The following is a 19205-nucleotide window of genomic DNA, read 5'->3' on the forward strand; positions in this document are numbered from 1 at the left end:
TTCTGACTGACATTCCATCACTCAGACGCACAAAAATGCATTCGACATTCGTCGTCGTCCCCGGTAAATGCGCATAAATTAAACGTGAATTTCACTATTTCATAGTGTCACTTCTTACCTTTCTCATTTTTTGTGTACGATCCCAGGAGTGTTTCTCATATGAGCACTACGGAGGTGCGTATTTTTTTAGCGGGACTAATATATTTTGACAGCGGACACACATAATCATTTGTCAGTCAAACAGTTTACATAATTTTTATTACATTAAGTATGCAAATGTACGAATCATACATGCACATGTGAATATATGTGTACATAAATGCATATTTAATTGAAAACAATTTCATTGAACATCCATAGTAGTAGAGTGAAGAACAGAAAGTCATAGTCAAGACATAAAATCCGTGCGAACCGAACTACAGCTCAATATATTTTTTAACCGAATACAGTTGCTGTTAATAATTCGATGCGATAAACTTGTGGTAACAACACAGTAACAATTTTCTAATATATTTCAAGTGAAATACTTTTATGTAAGCCATCTCTTGTATTAGCAACTATTCGTTTTTTGTGCAATTTTTTCAACTTCCACTAAATGTAGATATAAACGCCTCTTCACGTATACATATCTTTTGAAATAAAAACCAAAATCACTTTCCCACACAATACATCGCGGTAACCACAAACCCGACGAACATCAGCAGAAACTGTCATTAATCGCACCCTCAACTTACAGTACTTCCTGCAATGATCAAGATCCAGCTCTTGTGTTTAACAATAACTTCCTTTCTTCCTTTGCGGAAGTTCTGCAAAGCAAAAATCATTAGGTAATTTAAAGAAACTTTTCGAATCGTCTGAAAATGAACCATTCCGCAAGTGTTCGTGTTGTCCCACTATAGTCACGCATGGTTTGTCACTGTTTCGCTGCGGCTTTTGTGAAAGGACGCACTACGTCGAGGACACTCGCTGACCAATTATTGTTTATAAATTCTATAATGATATTCTTCTTCCTTTTAGTATTTTCTTAACTGCTTTAAGTGTAAATGTGTGGGCGCTATAATGTTTGTCGGTGTCGGAAATTAATGACAGGAAATTAATTTTAATCATTTTAATTTGTTGAAGAATGCGTTGGATTTACAATATACTGAGACGACTCGACCCAAAATACAGAAAGAAATAATATCTTTAAATTATTAAAAGGAAATTGGGACTAGCGAATACTTGAAAGCGTTTTTAAAATTAACAATAAACATTTTTAAATTTTTGTTCTACACTTCAAAGTAGACGAATTTAAAAATTTATATTTTTCTAAAAGAGGCAGCAGCTTCACAAACCCTGTCAGCATTCGAGTATATTTCTAATATGAGAGCAATTAAGGACCTAAAAGCGTGTACTTGAAATTACCAAAGTAGATAGATGAGGCTTCAGCTCAAATCAGGTTTAAATATCAGGCTCTCAACATATAAACTTTTTAATGAACAATTTGTTTATTGTTGTTTTCCCTCATAGTCGCGCGTTACATATCTCACGTGTACGAGTCTCCGGCAGTTCATCAAAATTATGTAATTAGAAAGCAAGTAGCAGTGTATACATCGAAACTAATCAAGTAATCAAAAGCAATTTAATGCATGCCTCAATAGAACACCTTAAATAAGTTAGTTCATCGTCATTAAAAGGGCAGTGAAACGTTTTAGATAAAGTAAAATTACAATACTCGTACAAGTAAAAAGAGATACTTGTACAGCGCACGCGCACACGCACCATATGGTCAGCCAATTGATAGAGGGATGACAATTTCATGCAATTAGTTATTGGAATGTGCACACCAAATTACCGGCGGCGAGTAAATAAAAAACGACGGTAAGGCACACAGCGTGCTTGGGATGTAAAATTGTCGATTTTCACGATATTATCATCGTCAAGCGTCGTGCTACCCACGCGCGCATGCGTTTCGATCACGGGTATCATATGCCAAAGATGCCATCGAGGAGGGTGTCAGGCAACTGACAGTGTACCACACATCATTACACGCTACGAGTATGTTACACACGTGGAGTATTTTTTGTATTTTTTTTTTTCAAAGTGCGCTTCATTACTACGTGGACTAAGAGGAATATAAACAAGTAAATTCGTGCAAACATAAGTGCGGCTGCAAAATTTTAATTACACTATCATATGCACATAATTACATTCGTTAGACGCGCTGCTGCGCGCAATATTCAAGTGTGTTCATATGTATATTCAAATTGGCTGCCCATATTGCACTTACATAGATGTACCTCTATTTAGTTTTAAAAACGTCTAAGTGACATGTATAACATATGTATATATGTATCTCTATATTGTGCTTTCAGACATACATACTCGTATATACATAGATGATAATTCTGTTGCTAGTGCCTTTTCTCAGTTCACATGTTTGTGGGTATTACGTTTGAGTAGAAATCGTCAGAAGTCCGTCAAAAATGACAGAGAGGATATGTTATCCTATTGAGTAGCACACACAAATGTCGCCCAAAACACATTTGTATCACAAAATATGAGAATTCCTGTGATTTCGATTTGTTATTAGTTTATGGGAATTTTCTTAATTTCGTGCTTCAACGCATCCGAAAAGTAGGAAATCCTTCAAAAAAAAGGTAGAAGAAATTCGATTTCTGCATTAGCTGTTTTTGTATTTCATAAAACGGCGTTGGAATACCGAAAATATCGGAGGGGGAGTGTGTGAGTGGCTTTTGCTAAAATATTGTGGCATTTTTCCGACGTGAGGGATATCATTTTCCACTTTGATGAATACACACATTATATATATGAATATTCCGTTCTTATGTCCAAACGAATAAAACAAAAATGATTGGATCATTTCATTTTATCCCTTAAGCCGCTTCATAGGCCATAATTACACACTCTACAATATGCCACTTTTACATCTATACTATAAAAGCATGGTTCGTTTGGCCGAATGTTGAAGTGTATAGTTTTAACGTTATTTAATCGGATTAATTAGATTTTGCGCAATATTCCGAAATAGCGAATGTTAAAAGTTTTCACGCCTGAACGGAGTTTCGCTTAAATAATGTATTATGGTTAATAATTTAATGTGTTGCACTTAGTATGGATGTATATTTATGAGTAAGGACTTTTGCGTGTTTAACACGGATATCAAAAATTTATTGTATTTGATCCATTGATATTACTATAAATTCTGCTCCACCCTATAGCCTTGTGTTTTCTCTGGTTTAGCAGTTTTATACATTCGAATATCTAAAAAACCGCCGCATACATTTCGGCCATGTCAGCCATGTCGGCCAACAACTTGCATTTGCAGAATGATGTCATAATGTAGCCAATATTTGATTTTTTACTATTTTAAATAAAAAGAGTCGAGTTTTGGAGTAACCCAAAACCTTAGTTTTGTAACATCTATTTAAATATATATCTATATATATAAATTCATAAAACTAAAACCGTCGCCAAAGTATAAAATTGAAATTTCCACAGAGCTAAAGTTTTAAAGCGTGTAATTTTCCATATTCTTTACCATATCTTCTAAACGAAATCAAAATAGTTATGCGCTACTGAATTAGTTATTCACACAATCTGCTTATCTTTGCAAAAGTGTAATAAAACATTGACACCTTCGCGCATGCGCCCTAGTTTAGTAGTTAATTATCTCTCCTATTGTTTAGCGCACAGTCGGGTACTTATTTCTGAGTGGAATCGCCACAGGCAAGAATACCCTTCTTGGCGCTAATCTCGTTTGACCAGAAAGAAAAGAAAACCAGCTGCTTCCTGGGCAAGCGGATGGATGTCTTCATCGGCAGACCGAGCAATGTGTTAATGAAAAGGTACGTACAATCTTAATACGCTCAACGTAGTATACGAAACTACTACGACTGCTAATCGAACGAAGTTTTAAAATACAGAACACACGAGTGTATTTCTTTTGTTATTTTTCCTCATTTTCTAGCCATTTGAAGGCGTTTGCTCGTAAAAACCGCTCTCAATAAGATTGTCTGCCGTCAGGCCATTTAAGGACTTCTTTTGATTTCTTTCATAGTTTTCTTCTAGTGTATACGTTGTATGTTTGTGGCACGTGGAACGTGGAATTCTACATTTACATTAGCTTACTACAAGCTTACTTTTCGCAAATCATTGATTATTTTACATATATTATAATAGTCTTATCCACTTATAAACCGTACCTTACATACATACACCATGTTGCAATTTTCGAGTTGACTTTACACTGTTTAACGCACAGAAAAATAAATTTAAACAAAACCAAAAACTAAAAAACGATTGAAAACCCTGAGTGTAATGAAAATTGTTATATGTAGCCTCACCTATAACGTTCCTTCAACATCCTCGACCTCGCGTTAAATTCATTGATTTCACTTAACTTCTTAAAACGCAAATAAACCTCATTTTTCGTGATCTGTTCACAAACTAAATCTCAGTTGTCCCACCAAATAAAAGCTAACCCTACCTCGCTCAAAATTTTAAACAAACTTTTCTCTATGAGACCCATCAAAATGTAATCAAACCTGACATCACCGGCCCTCCAAAATGCAACCAAATATGACAATAAGTGTTCTAAAAAGATAAAAAAAAACTTAATATCAAATGCCTCCATTGTATTATAAATTCTGATCCTGATCCTGGTCACGTGACACTTCAACATGTAAAAAAATATCACATCACGAGACCCCGCAACATGTAAGCAAACCTGACATCAAGTGACTCTCCAACAGAATCCAACCCCACCAAAGGTCATTGACCCGTCATCAAAATGTAAACAAACCCGACCTAAGGTCATTGACCCCACCAACAAAATGTAAAGAAACAAACAATTTTGGGGATCACGTGATGTCAGGTTTGTTTACATTTTGAGGATCACGTGATCTCAGGTTTGTTTACATGTGTATCACGTGATGTCAGGTTTGTTTACATGTAGGGGATCACGTGATGTCAGATTTGTTTACAATTTGAGAGTCACGTGACGTTAAATTTTGTTTACATTTTGAGGATCACGTGATCTCAGGTTTGTTTACATTTTGGGATCACGTGAGGTCGGGTTTGTTTCATTTTGAGGATCACGTGATCTCAGGTTTGTTTACATTTTTGGATCACGTGATGTGAGGTTTGTTTACATTTTGAGGATCACGTGATCTCAGGTTTGTTTACATGTAGGGGATCACGTGATGTCAGATTTGTTTACATGTAGGTATCACGTAATCTCACGTTTGTTTACATTTTGGGATCACGTGAGGTCGGGTTTGTTCACATTTTGAGGATCACGTAATCTCAGGTTTGTTTACATTTTGGGATCACGTGAGGTCAGGTTTGTTTACATTTTGAGGATCACGTGATCTCAGGTTTGTTTACATGTGTATCACGTGATGTCAGGTTTGTTTACATGTAGGGGATCACGTGATGTCAAGTTTGTTTACATTTTGAGGATCACGTGATCTCAGGTTTGTTTACATGTGTATCACGTGATGTCAGGTTTGTTTACATGTAGGGGATCACGTGATGTCAGATTTGTTTACAATTTGAGAGTCACGTGACGTTAAATTTTGTTTACATTTTGAGGATCACGTGATCTCAGGTTTGTTTACATTTTGGGATCACGTGAGGTCGGGTTTGTTTCATTTTGAGGATCACGTGATCTCAAGTTTGTTTACATATTGGGATCACGTGAGGTCGGGTTTGTTTGTTTTGTCAGATTTGTTTACATTTAGAGGATTACGTTATTTCAGGTTCGCCTTACAAATTGGGGATCATGTAATGTTAGATTCGTTTAAATTTTGTGAGACATACAAACTTTTCTTTACATGATGGAAGGTCAGAGTGCTGTCATGATTCGTTAGGTGTTGGAGGGTCAGTTGATGTCTGGTTTGCTCACATGTTGGAGGGCGCATTGATGTCAGGATGTCAGGTCAGGTGATGCCAGAAGTCTTTGCATATTGGAGAGCCACGTGATGTCAGGATTTTTAACATGTTGGAGGGTCAGTTGATGTTAGGTTTGTTTACATGTTGTAGAGTCACTTAATGTAAGGATTTTTAACGTGTTGGAAGGTCTGGTGCTGTCAGGATTCTTTACATGTTGGAGGGTCACTTGATGTCAGGATTTTTAATATGTTGGGCGGTCAGGTGATGCCAGTAGTCTTTGCATATTGGAGGGCCACGTGATGTCAGGATTTTTTACATGTTGATGTTAGGATTTTTTGGAGGGTCAGTTGATGTTAGGTTTGTTTACATGTTGTATGGTCACTTGATGTTAGGATTTTTAACATATTGGAAGGTAGGGTGCTGGCAGGATTATTTACATGTTGGAGGGTCACTAATATTATCTGATCAGGATTTTTAAGATGTTGGAAGGTCAGGTGCTGTCAAGATTCTTTACACGTTGGAGGGTCACGTGATGTCAGGATTTTTAACATGTTGTAGGGTCACTTGATGTTAGGATTTTTAACATATTGGAATGTCAGGTGCTGGCAGGATTATTTACATGTTGGAGGGTCAATTGATGTCAGGTTTTTTATTATGTTGGAGGGTCAGTTGGTGTTAGGTTTGTTTACATGTTGTAGAGTCGCGTGATGTCAGGATTTTTTACATGCTGGACGGTCAGGTGATGTCAGGATTCTTTACATGTTGGATTGCCGCGTGAAGTCAGGTTTGCTTACCGATTGGACTGTCAGGTGATGCCAGGATTCTTTACATGTTGGAGGGTAACTTGATGTCAGGATTTTTGTCATGTTGGAAGATCAAATGCTGTTAGGATTTTTCACATATTTGAGGGTCACTTGATCTGAGATTTGTTTACAATTTGGGGATCACGTGATGTCTGGTTTGTCTGCATCTTGTAAGGTCCTGTAATATCAGGTTTGTTTATATATTGGGGATCTAGTGATGTCAGATTTGTTTACATTTTGAGGATTATGTTATATCAGTTATGTCAGGTTCGCTTTACAAATTGGGGATCATGTAAAGTTAGATTCGTATATATTTTGGGGACTTATGATATCAGATTGGCATTACATTTTAGATATATATTATATTTTGTGGATCACGTGATATCAAGTTTATTTTGGGAATCTCGTGACGTGAGCTTGGGTTTGATGAAATCTTCTGAATAATTTGTTTTTTTTTTATTATTATTTCAGATACAATGCTTATAAAGTTTTGCTGCAAGTTTTTATATGCTTTGATTCTTACAAATCGCAAGATTATGTAATGTTCAGTATTACCCGAAATTAGTCATTCTTAATAATTTTCTATCTTTCGACACTTTATGAAGATTACATACTCTGAGAGAGGTTAATATACAATAAGAAATTAAATAATTTAGTTTGATGTAACATTGGGCGTTTCTAGAGGAGTTTCATATAAGACATTTGACATTTATGAATTTTACAAACCTAAGTACTTTATTTTCTCACGTAAACAACGTCTAGTAATGAGTATCTACGAATCCTCCCCTATTCGGTCACTTCGTCTTCTTCACTGCAAAATCATCAACTTATCAAATAGATTACTGCAACAGCAAAAAATCGGCAATGAAATGCACAAAATGTGCGCTTCACTGCTCCCGCGGATTGCCAGGCCACACTCTACCTTAAAGAAAGGGGATGAGGTGCAAATAACTCCTTTAGTCGAATGTCAGACAAAATCATGTCAAATTTATGATGAAGGCGCTTTGCAAAAACCTCTTTATGTATTCTTTGTTTTCATTTTTGCTGCCATTCGTGGCCGTTGAAGATCGGAACATCATTGCTATGATCCAATAAATTTATGAGCATATACAAATATGACAGTGTCAATGAGGCAATAAAATTTGATATCCTTCTATCATGCAATCGCAGAATGTCATAAGCCAAATAGAAAATTAGAGCCACTCAATAGAAGAGTATGACAGTCTCATGACTTTTATAACTATTGATCGTAGTTTTCGCAAGATCGCACACACTATTTATGCTATCATATTTTTCTCTTCATTATTATTCGTGTCAATAAAATATCAAATGTCACAGAAAACATTCGATTTCCCACTATATAATAAAATGAAGGCTTTCAACTCCCAAATGCATATGTACAGACGACAGCATAGCCTTCGCGATCCCTTCGTATAAATGTGGGATTGGTTTATAATTTCTTTTAATATCATATATTTATTGCTTAATAAGAAACGATTCTTAGAAGCTTAACATTCTTAATATATACAAAAAATAAATGCAATATTTCCATGTAGGATTTTATGAAAAAAACTAGTGTACAAAAATATAACCATATCGTTTCTCATCATTTCTGTATCGTTCATTGACTCTAAGGCATCTTAAATAGGAAGACAAACGCCATGGGCTATCACTTTATACAGTCGGCCATTTTCCTCTACTTCATCGTGGGCATGGCTACCGCCGCTTGCGTGTGCGTCACATCGGTTTCGCGCCACAATTGTGTTACGGTCTTAGTTTGTGTGTAGAATTTTATACCCATTTTGCCGTAGAAGTGGTGATCCCCACGGAAGGAGCCACGGGTGCCGGTGAACGAGAACATTGGTAAAGGTACGGGTATGGGCACGTTGACACCCACTTGGCCTACATCGATTTCGTTGACGAACTTGCGTGCAGTTGCGCCGTTAGTTGTGAAGATTGCTGTTCCATTGCCATACGGGTTTGCATTGACAGTTTGAATAGCTTCGTCGAGGGTATCGGCTTTCAAGATTACCAAGACGGGTCCAAAAATTTCCTCTTTGTAACACTGCATATCGGGTGTAACATCGGAGAGTATGGTGGGACCGACGAAGTAACCTGCATCATATCCAGGTACCTTGACGTTACGTCCGTCGAGAATGAGTTTTGCTCCTTCCTTAACTCCAGATTCAACAAGTTCATTAATACGTTTCCTCGATTGCTCACTGATGACTGGGCCCACATCAGTGCCGGGCACATGACCAGCATTCACCTTCAATTTCTTAGCGCGCTCAACCAAATCTGGAATCCATTTTTGTGCTTCGCCAACAAACAGAGCAGTAGAAAGTGCCATGCAACGTTGACCGGCAGCACCAAAAGCGGCACCAGCCAGTTGGTTCAAGGTGTTTTCCTTGTTTGCGTCGGCCATAATGACACCGTGGTTCTTGGCGCCCATATTGCTCTGCACACGCTTGCCATTTTTGCCAGCACGCTCATAAATATATTTACCAGCAGCATCAGAACCTACAAAGGATACAGCTTTGATTTCGGGCGCATCGCAGATAAAGTTGACAGCATCATGTTGGCCATGAATGACATTGACGACGCCAGGTGGGCAACCAGCTTCATTTAACAGCTCCATCAACAGCATAGTCGAGCCGGGTACGCGCTCTGATGGCTTCAGCAGCATAGTGTTGCCACAGGTAATGGCAACGGGGAACATCCATAGTGGGATCATGGCGGGGAAGTTGAAAGGCGCAATACCAGCGGTAACACCCAAAGGCAAGACAAGCGAGTATGTATCCATATCGCGAGCCACATTAGCTACAGTCTCGCCCATTGCAAGTGAGGGAATGCTGCAAGAGTGCTCAACGACCTCTGTTTCAATTTAAAAAATACGAAATAATATAGTACAACGTGAATATGGTTAAATCGAAATTAAGAAGTACTTACGTAAACCACGCAGTACATCGCCTTCAGCATCGGCAAGTGTTTTGCCTTGTTCCTTGGTTATATTCTTGGCCAATTCACCCATATTCGATTTGATCAATGCTTGTAATTTGAACATCACTTGCTGGCGGGATAACACGGATTGTTGGCTCCACGATTTGAATGCCTTTTTGTTGGATTCCAATGCTGCTTGCATCTCAGCCTGTGTGCACTTGGGTACACGACTAATGACCTCATTGGTGGCGGGGTCATGCAAGTCGATCCATTCTTTAGTTTGCGACTCCACAAATTTACCATCGATGAACATTTTAGTAGTTGCGGGGGCAGAGGAGTAACCGCGCTTAGCCAACAAGCGGCACTGAAAGAAGCGAAAGAAAAAAAATTTAGTATAATTTGCCAAAAAATACCACTAGAGAGACCATGACTGCCCTCAGCTGATATTCCAAGAACAATGCGAATCAACAAAACTCAGTCTCACTGAACACACTGTTTACCCACTAAATTTTCAGTTTTTTTTTCGTCTCAATGTGCATTGATTAACATAAAAGAATTTACCATTCTGTCAGAATCAGTTGAGTTTGCGGTTTTTATCGTTGCATAACTGAATAGCTAAATGCATTCTGAAAATGTCATATATACATATGTGCTGCTGAGTTATGCAGAGCTACTTGAAACAACTTTTGATTTCAGTTTTAATTTATTTGACATTGCACGGACTAGGCTGTGAGCGAAAGTCAAAGTGCTTATGTAAATAAATTACATTGCAAGGCATAAGTGAAAAGTATACAAACACTTTGTAGATACTATGTACATATGTATATAATTAGAGAGTAAACAGTGTCAAGCGCCAGATAATTGTATTCATTTTTATATTTTCTCAAATCGAAAAGTAGATATAGAAATGTATAGTGTTGTGTGCCGATGACTCTATCTTTTAGGTGGGAGTGCTGTTAAAAATAATAATAATCATTATCCACTTAAATTACGCTGTTTATTTTATATGACAGTGTTTGTGTATCTTTTCATAAAAATGTGACTTTTTACTCCACACACAACTAGCCTCTGTTTATAGTGTTCTTTCCTCTTCTTGGGGGGTATATTATATTTAATACTATGTTCATTTTAACTTTTATCGCCAAGCTCCTATTTTATTTTCTTCAACTGATAAGCACAGTATCACATTTAGATTACTTTGCGTACTCAAATCGTAAAACTAAACACATACTTTAAAAAAAAAACTTATGTACATATGCATAAACCGACAGAGATATGTATGTACATTGATTATATTTGCATTTAAGTATATATTTACTTGGCTATACATTTCTGTGCACCTATTGTGATGGCTTGTGGACCGGCTTAAATGCTGATTTATTATCATTTTCCATATACATATGTACATTTAACATTTGTATATACACTTTTACTATATATAAAAAAGGAACGAACGAAAAGTCTAGTTTCATTTAATGTGACATTGCCACATATTATAATTCAAAACTCGCAAGTCACGCCCAGCACGAAGGCATTTATACTTTTGTATGTTCTTATAAGAACACCAATATTCTAAGTTCTCCAATTGTTATTCTCAATTGGTTTAAAGATATGTTAAAACAAAAACAATACAAAAAAAATATTTCCATCAAGCCGCTAAGCAACAATTAGTAAGATGTGGTCTTTTCCATTGTCGTATGCATGCGGGTAACGCAAATAAGTTACATAACATAATTGTGATAAAGATTTCACGGCCACACGCGGCTCTGAGCAAAACAAACACCAAGAGAGAGTAAATAAAACAACAATTACCAAGTTTAAGTTATTTTAGTAATGTGGCCTGATCTATATTGCTTACAATTTAAAGACATTTGTATATATCATATGAACCCAACCGATTTTCAAAAAATCTCACCTCAGCACCAATTAAACGAACCAAAGACATCTTCACAGTAATTAACCACGTCACAGAAAAAATATTAAATCAAATTATATTCTGTCCAAGCACTGGCGAATTGTGACTAAACCAAACCGCCCAACGGCTCCACTAGAACTGAAATATCTTGCGACTAGCGTCCGCATAAACAGCGATTCTTGATTTCTAGCCAGCCAACAGCGACAGCTGCCGCGAGTGAACAGCCGACGACAGGTTATCTCCCTTCCAGTATGGGGCCAATTCGGCGGTAGCGCTCGCTCAGAGAGCTGCTATTCAATTATTTATTAACGAAAGCCAATGGATAAGACCAGCACGAAACTAGCGCTTCTGCGGAACGCTCCATCAAAACAAATTTACGCACTGCAAATTTTAATGCCATGTAAAAACTTCTTCAATATTCACGATATGAATATATGTATATATGGTTTTATGCGGAGTCACTGTTTTCAACTTTTTCAATTAATCAATAGAGTCTTCAAAATACAAAAAAATTTCGTGCCACGCTCTCTTCGACTTGTTTGTGTTTGTTTATCGCAAACTAGAAATTAATAAATTAGATCTATAAATAAATGCACGCGTTCTTTAAGTTTGCTCAGCGATAATGGATATGTACATACATATATACACACACACATACATATATAGTATATGGGCACGTATGCATATAGAATGTATAATATGTACCTGTATATTATGCGATCATAAACCAGCTAACATGAGCAAATATAATGAACAAATGTGGAGGCTCGTGGTCGCTGTGTACGCTTATACATACAAGTACATACATACGTATTCAGAAAAATGGGGGCCTGCCAAATAATGGATAATTATCATTATATTTATCCAAATTTGTATAAGTATGTGTGTATATATAATATAATAGTACGTCGTTTTGTGTTTACGAGTTGTTGGGTGACTTTGGAGAATATATTTTTCGCGTTCCATTTTTGTTTTGTTCTTTACTTTATTTTTTCTTTTACTGCGTCCATTGTTTTTGTATAAATATGAACTATTAGCGTCACCAATTTGTTTGTATGTATATGCTACAGACTGACTTATAATAATTTCATTAAAATTATTTAGCTTACTTTTTATATGTATAAACACGAAGAAAATGTGAACAAAATCATGAGCATCGAATTGTTAGCCATGAAAAAGCCACCTAGTCGTTTCACATCACTTCGTTTCGCGCATTACCCATGCAAATATATCCTAGCTACTCTAATACCGTTATAACAGGAGCAAGGATGTGTCATAACAAATGCAGCATTGCCAGTTGTATTCGATAAGTGCGCCAAAAACGGCCGGTCAAAGCACAGAACGCCTGATGACAAACCAAATAACTCAATTTGGAGCGAAGACTGCAGCACGCACTCTCTTTTGTCATGAAGTACTCTCTCGCTGTAATTTACGCGAGCGAGGAAAGGAATACGTCCACAGGTCCTTTTTATTGATTTTTCGTTGCCGAGCAGAAAAAGCAAACTCGAAGTATTTGTCAAATACTCAACTCAAGTGGCTGACAGTGAATGCTTATTGACGAGTACACACAAAATTAGCATATTTGACACGAATTGGCGATTTGCAAAAATTGTTGAGATTGCAAGACATCAAGCATTAACTGCGAAAGTAGATTTCCGAATCAAAATATAATCCATTTACAAAAATTGCAGGCAAGAAAAGTTTCGAAAGAAGTAATTTCAATTGTGCTAAGTGATTGTGACTTCATGTTATTGGAGTGATTGCAGAAAAAATAAACCATCCAGTGTTAAAAAGTATAAAAAACAGATTTTCAGCAAAAAAATGTACTCAGTATTATAAAAGAGTTTCCGAAATCTGGTACAAAATACTGCAGGCTGCTTTGAAGTTCTTACATTTTGCGGAGGACAGCAGAAAGGTGGAAAAATAATTGAATGTTCCAACCCACCCACGCAAGAACTGGCGACCAACGATAAAAATCTGTAAGAGTTCGGTGGGGGCCTACAAAGCAAACTCTACCTACCAACTGGTAATTAATTACAGTTATCGTGCAAAACAGCCGCTTTTCTACTTATTTCCTGACGTGCCGCAGAATATTGTTTAATCAATAACGAATAGAGTGATTGGCGAGTGTAGTGGTTACTACGTTACAACTAACGCCACCAACACCACCCCCTCTGTGTGTTGCATGTGTGTTTGTAGCGAGTTTAAAGTTCACTATCACCCACCCCCGCAATGCTAAGGCATTCTCAAACAATTACTATTTAAACCAAATAGGTGTACGATAGTGAGTCCACACAGTCACACCACACTCAACGCCACAAATTGCATCGCAAACATGTACAAGACGGTGCGGCATGGCGAGAACAGCCTGCAATATACAATACTGCCACAAAACGACGATTTTCGCATTGAGGGCAAGCTATCAAGCGCTGGCAGTAATTGCAGCTCCACCACTGGCCGGAAAGTGAAGGCGCGCAGACAAAGACGGCGTTCATTCTTCGCATATTTGGGATTGATTTTCATTTGCACCGTTATTGTAGGCGCAGTATTAATACCGTTCTTGGTCTCAGCCGAGTGCCTACCCAACCCCACGGAATGGTTCTTGAAGACCAAGGCAGCACTTACACACGGAGGCAACATTAATGCGTTGCATAGAGGCAGCGGTGGACCAAGAAAAGCCGGTGCAAATGGCATTGGCAGTCCACAACATGTGCCGCTACACAACAGCGTCGCAAGCATCGGTCAAAAAGTGGAGATTATCAACCGCGACGGCGTGGAGAAAATAATATTGCGCGTCAATAAAACACAGACGCAATCAAATCTAAATGTGACCCAAATAAGACCCATTGGATATGCTTCGGATAAAGAACAGCAGCCACCTCTTGATGAAAACAATTCAACAACAAATGTGGAGACGCAAACTGCTGTTGAAGCCAAGAGTGGAGCACTTACCACCACAACGCTGGGATTGAGCAACGATTCATTGGAGGATGTGCATGGGTCGACCAACAGTACAACAGTCAAGCAGTCGTCGAATGGTGTAGGCAACTTCGTCACCGAAGTGCGCTTCGAATCGGATAGTATTCAATCTCCCAAGATCGTAGTAATTACCACTCAGCGTACGCAGCTCCCACAGAATGTGGATCAAATCAGTAGCAACGCCAATAAAGCGCAGGACTCTAATGGGAATGGCGTTAAAAATATTCCAACAGCTGCAATACGTCCAACCACATCCTTCTCCACAACCAGCATCTATTCGCCGCATGCTCCAGCTGCTGCCTCGATGGCGGTTGCACAATCAGGCAATGCCAACGCGATTTCTAATCAAAGTTCCACCATACCCACTATTACCACCCGAATAATGCAGTTGCCGCTGCTCAAGTCCATCGCAAAGAAACCGATTATACCGCCCGTGCTGGTGCGCACCAACTCAGAGATTACAACACTTAATCAAAATAGCAATAAAACGGCTACCGAAGACGGTGGCATCGTTCGAGGCGATGGCATTGCGACCGGTTCGATTGGAACTGGTGGCTTGGAACCTATTAAGGCCGAAGTAGCAGATAACGCCGAAACAAAGAACGCCGCTTGGATTCAGTCGCATTGGCCCTACATTGATCCGTCGACATATTTCCAATGGACTGTAAGCATTAAATTACCATTTTTAGCACAACAGTTTTTATGCTAAAACTACGTGCTTGCTTTAAGTTCTATATTCCTAATGGGAAAATACATTTTGGTAAATTAGCTTGCTGAATATGATTTCTGAAAATAATATTTTTTTTCACTTAGAAAATCGAAGCATTCCAAGAACTAATTTTTTCAACGGTATTTTACATAAATACATAATTTTTAGAAAATATTGCTTATATATTTCTTATTCTTATTATATATCTTCTGTGACCCCGACAAAATTCTCTCTAATACACTCTCACACACACATATACTTTTATACATACATATATACAAATACTTAAGTGATTAATGCATCTATAGAATAATATAATATATTTTTGCACTTACATGGCGCTGCTACAAAGGGTTACAAGGAGGATAGCGTTCTGCTGCCAGCGCTGTTGGGCTTCGCTTTAATTGGCATGATTCTAATCATTGCAATTTGCTTGATAGCTCGCAACAAACGCGCCATCGTTTCATCGATGCGCAAGCGGAAGCGGAACGTAAGTACCTCAATTACTTAGCACAGCAACTAAAAGCCACTAATTTTGATCTTTTTGCTTTATTATGTTCACAGGATGTGGAAGAGGCCGGTGCTGACGACAACACAACGCTTTTGACCAACGCAAATCTCTCCGATGAGGATTAGGTATGGCAGCGAGAGCACTACACACACACACTTTGATGGCAGATTTCTTGCGCAGTGACACACACAACTACACATGCCCCATACGGTGCGTAAGAATCTGCTTGTGAAGAGAACCCAAATAAAACGGCGATCGGTATTAACCACCATAGCCGCGCAAATACCCGCACAATCGGGTGTAATATAGGGTGTTCGTGTATATAGAAGCGAGACTTCTTATCGGTTCGTAGGGTTTATAATTTTTTCCAAAGTAAGCAAAGCTCACACAGGACACAACCAGCATTATAAGCAAAGATATTAGATGTGTTGATAACACTCAAGAAACCATTAGTATTACCTAGTTACATATTCATTATTCTTATTTAAAATGGATGCAAAGCAAATTCCTCACAATTTCTACAAACAGCAGCAACAAAAGTGAAGGCGCATGAATGTAAAGCTGGAAACAGCACTTGAAGCGCAGTCAAACACTTATGTTCAATACAAACAAACAAGAAAGCATATTAAGACTGTTGTATTTAATTAAAAACGCTGTGTATTCAAAATACTTAAGTTAAACATAGTTTATACCTTTACTCGTACATAAGTAGTATGCAACTCTCACAGACAAAGACAATGTTAAACGGCACAAAAAGGCTAGATGTTCAAGAATAAGAAAATTGCTTACAAACATACATACAAAAAAGCTTGCACACTCAGCAGAGCCATACTAATGTCTAAAATCAGTATCCCGTTATTTTATGAAAAATGTACGAAAATATCCAAACAAACAGTGAAATTATTTAGACAAAAAAAAACTAGAAAAAAATATGTAATGTGATTAAAATTGAAAACATGTATCTAAATGATAAGTAGCGTAGACATACAAGCATAAGCCTGCATATAAATATGTATAAATAACAAAATGAATATCGAAAACGTCCGCTGTCTTCGCTAGGCGTTCGCGCGAGTGCAGCCGCCTAAAAGTAGACTAAATGCAACAACATTATTTCGTAACACATTTAACCTGCTTGTGCCCGCTTCAAAAACACACATACATACACTTTAACTGAGTACATAAGATATGAAAGGCTTAGGAGCCTTGCAAAAAAACAAAAACTAAAATTAAATTTATATATTCAACTCGCGCTGATCCAACGGCTTTCTATGTACGTATATGCAATGCCAAACGATCCTGCACCGCAGCTGAGGCAGCTCCACAGGCATATATTCGCATTCATACATTGTATTGTTGAAACGGTGCTTGGATTAGAACTCCCGAAAAGCAAATCAAAGTTGAACAAAAACGTAGTTATCGAACAGAAACTACTACAGAGAAATTGAGCATAGAAATTGAAAACTATTTTTGTAAGACGATGTGATAGCAAGTAGACAAGCGTAAATAGCGTAAACTCCTACACACACATATGTAAATGTATATGAAAAGAAGCACATGCAACAAATACTCATCTATATTTGCGATTATGTACATAAATACCAACAACTACACACGCGCACAAAAGCGCGCATTCCAGTTGATAGCATTAGCCTCCCCGAGTGTTTTCCTTTAGAACTTTAGATCGACACTGTTCGACTTTAGCGGCTCAATTTTCAAAATTTTACGATCATTATTTTTTGATTCTTCAAAGTGGAAGTGAATGCGTACTTTTATGTGTACGTGTGTGTTAGTTACTTTTGGTATTTGTAAATTTAGTCCAAAGCATATAAGCGTATATACATATATATAAAACGTTAAGTATAAATGTAAATTATTTATGCAAAAGTGTTAAATCACATGATATATATATATATATCAATGTATAACTTTATATAATAGTATGTACATATGTATGTAATTGATTTGCATTTTGCATCTGAATTCGCCCAAAAAATTGCTTATACATACATACATACCTACATACACGTATGTATATGCAAATACTGACACATAACAGTTTAAATGAATGTTAAATTTAAGTGCAACACTACACTAATTATGAATAAGTGAAATACATACAGACATTCTTCTATATACACATATACACATGTACACTCATGCATATATTTGAATGAATGTTTCTGCAAAAATGGTTACCTAATTGTTAACAACACACACCTACATACATCCATACAATTAAATATATAAACATATGTAAACGCATACCTGCTAACTAAGCAAACTATGAGAATTAGCGAAAATTGAATATTAATAGCAATCAAATATTTGTACTTTGTCCTTCGTTGGCCGCTTTTACAAAACCACCCATATACATATACGCCGTATAGTAGCTGCACACAAGTATTTATGTATGTATTGCTGCAGCATGTAATCGCAATTACCGTATGTAACTCTGAGACATGGATGCCATTTCGCGCTTTGATGTTCAGCAGAGGAGACCGACATCGCCGACATCCGCACACACGCGACAACAAATGCAAAATTGTCACTCCGAATTAGTGGAAAGGGGTCGCAGCGTATCCATGTAAAAGTATATAAAACCCCTTTTAAGAAACATAATATATAAACACATTAATTAATAAAATAAAAATTTGCTTAATTTATTTTAATTGGCTGAACAATGTATTTATTATCTATTTGGTACGTGGGCGGTGAGACTGCTTCGAAATTTTTTCTACATAAATTCACGAAAATGTAGTGCTGTAGGTGTTGAAATTCACTATCATATGACACCAAGATCATCAAAATCGGTTCAGATTTACCGGAGTTATACCCATTCAAAATAATGGTGTCATATGATGAAGGGAATTTCCACACCCCAATTCCCTCACTTTTGGATGTGCATAAAACCGTTAATTAAGCGGGAATGTGATACAATTTTTTGCTCTTAATTTAATTTGGATATCTATTAATACGAAACAAGTTAGAAATTGTGTGTACTTTGGCAAATTTTATAAGAAATTTCGATTTCAAAAACCTTATAAAAAAATTTTCATTTCCAATTTTCACCCAATTGCGTTTCTAAAATATAACAATGTATACATGAAAATGGTGTAGAATTCTCCGAGCTACTCGAATATATAAACTTTTTTACTAACTTGTGGGCTTGATCAAATTTTATTGCCAAAAAACACGATTTTTACACTCAAACTGTCGCAAATAAGTGTTAATAATTAATATATTTGAAGAGTTAGAATTCTACAAAGTGTCTCAGAAGATGCGCAATTTCTCGAAGAATAAGTTAGCAAAAAAAATTTCATCAAAATTCGCATTAAAACCGATGTTTTGCGCAATTTTCACTTTGCAATTGAAATGACACATGAATGTATGTAGGCCATTGCAAAAACATTATTTTTTTCAGAAATTTTGCCCTCGTGCATATGCTACACTTTT

General features: G+C 37.1%; 2 protein-coding genes across 3 annotated transcripts; one reads left to right on the plus strand and one right to left on the minus strand.

Moving 5' to 3' along the window:
• Positions 1-8147: 8147 nt before the first annotated feature.
• On the minus strand, positions 8148-11713 carry LOC105212715 (probable methylmalonate-semialdehyde dehydrogenase [acylating], mitochondrial). Its single transcript, XM_011184881.3, has 3 exons — positions 11554-11713; positions 9648-10002; positions 8148-9572 (listed from the first exon to the last, which is right to left on the minus strand). Exons 1-3 carry the CDS (start codon positions 11581-11583, stop codon positions 8395-8397), a joined length of 1563 nt encoding a protein of 520 aa, XP_011183183.1. The 5' UTR covers positions 11584-11713; the 3' UTR covers positions 8148-8394.
• Positions 11714-12451: 738 nt separating this feature from the next.
• LOC105212716 (uncharacterized) lies at positions 12452-18421 on the plus strand. Of its 2 annotated transcripts, none has more exons than XM_054232508.1 (4): positions 12452-15196; positions 15594-15731; positions 15806-15877; positions 17060-18421. In XM_054232508.1, exons 1-3 carry the CDS (start codon positions 13889-13891, stop codon positions 15875-15877), a joined length of 1518 nt encoding a protein of 505 aa, XP_054088483.1. In that variant the 5' UTR covers positions 12452-13888; the 3' UTR covers positions 17060-18421. The 2 variants fall into 2 exon arrangements, with proteins under 2 accessions (XP_054088483.1, XP_054088484.1); XM_054232509.1 differs by having other exon boundaries at positions 18140-18421.
• The last annotated feature ends 784 nt before the right edge of the window (positions 18422-19205 follow it).

Source organism: Zeugodacus cucurbitae, chromosome 5, assembly GCF_028554725.1.
Source record: "Zeugodacus cucurbitae isolate PBARC_wt_2022May chromosome 5, idZeuCucr1.2, whole genome shotgun sequence".
Lineage (NCBI taxonomy): Eukaryota > Metazoa > Arthropoda > Insecta > Diptera > Tephritidae > Zeugodacus > Zeugodacus cucurbitae.

Coding starts and splice junctions, on each gene's coding strand:
- LOC105212716 (XM_054232508.1), top strand. CDS start 13,889: ATGTACAAGACGGTGCGGCATGGCGAGAACAGCCTGCAATATACAATA. Junction 15,197..15,593: donor CGACATATTTCCAATGGACT/GTAAGCATTAAA, acceptor GCTGCTACAAAG/GGTTACAAGGAGGATAGCGT. Junction 15,732..15,805: donor TGCGCAAGCGGAAGCGGAAC/GTAAGTACCTCA, acceptor TTATGTTCACAG/GATGTGGAAGAGGCCGGTGC.
- LOC105212715 (XM_011184881.3), bottom strand. CDS start 11,583: ATGTCTTTGGTTCGTTTAATTGGTGCTGAG. Junction 10,003..11,553: donor TTCGTTTAATTGGTGCTGAG/GTGAGATTTTTT, acceptor CGCTTCTTTCAG/TGCCGCTTGTTGGCTAAGCG. Junction 9,573..9,647: donor CGATGTACTGCGTGGTTTAC/GTAAGTACTTCT, acceptor AAATTGAAACAG/AGGTCGTTGAGCACTCTTGC.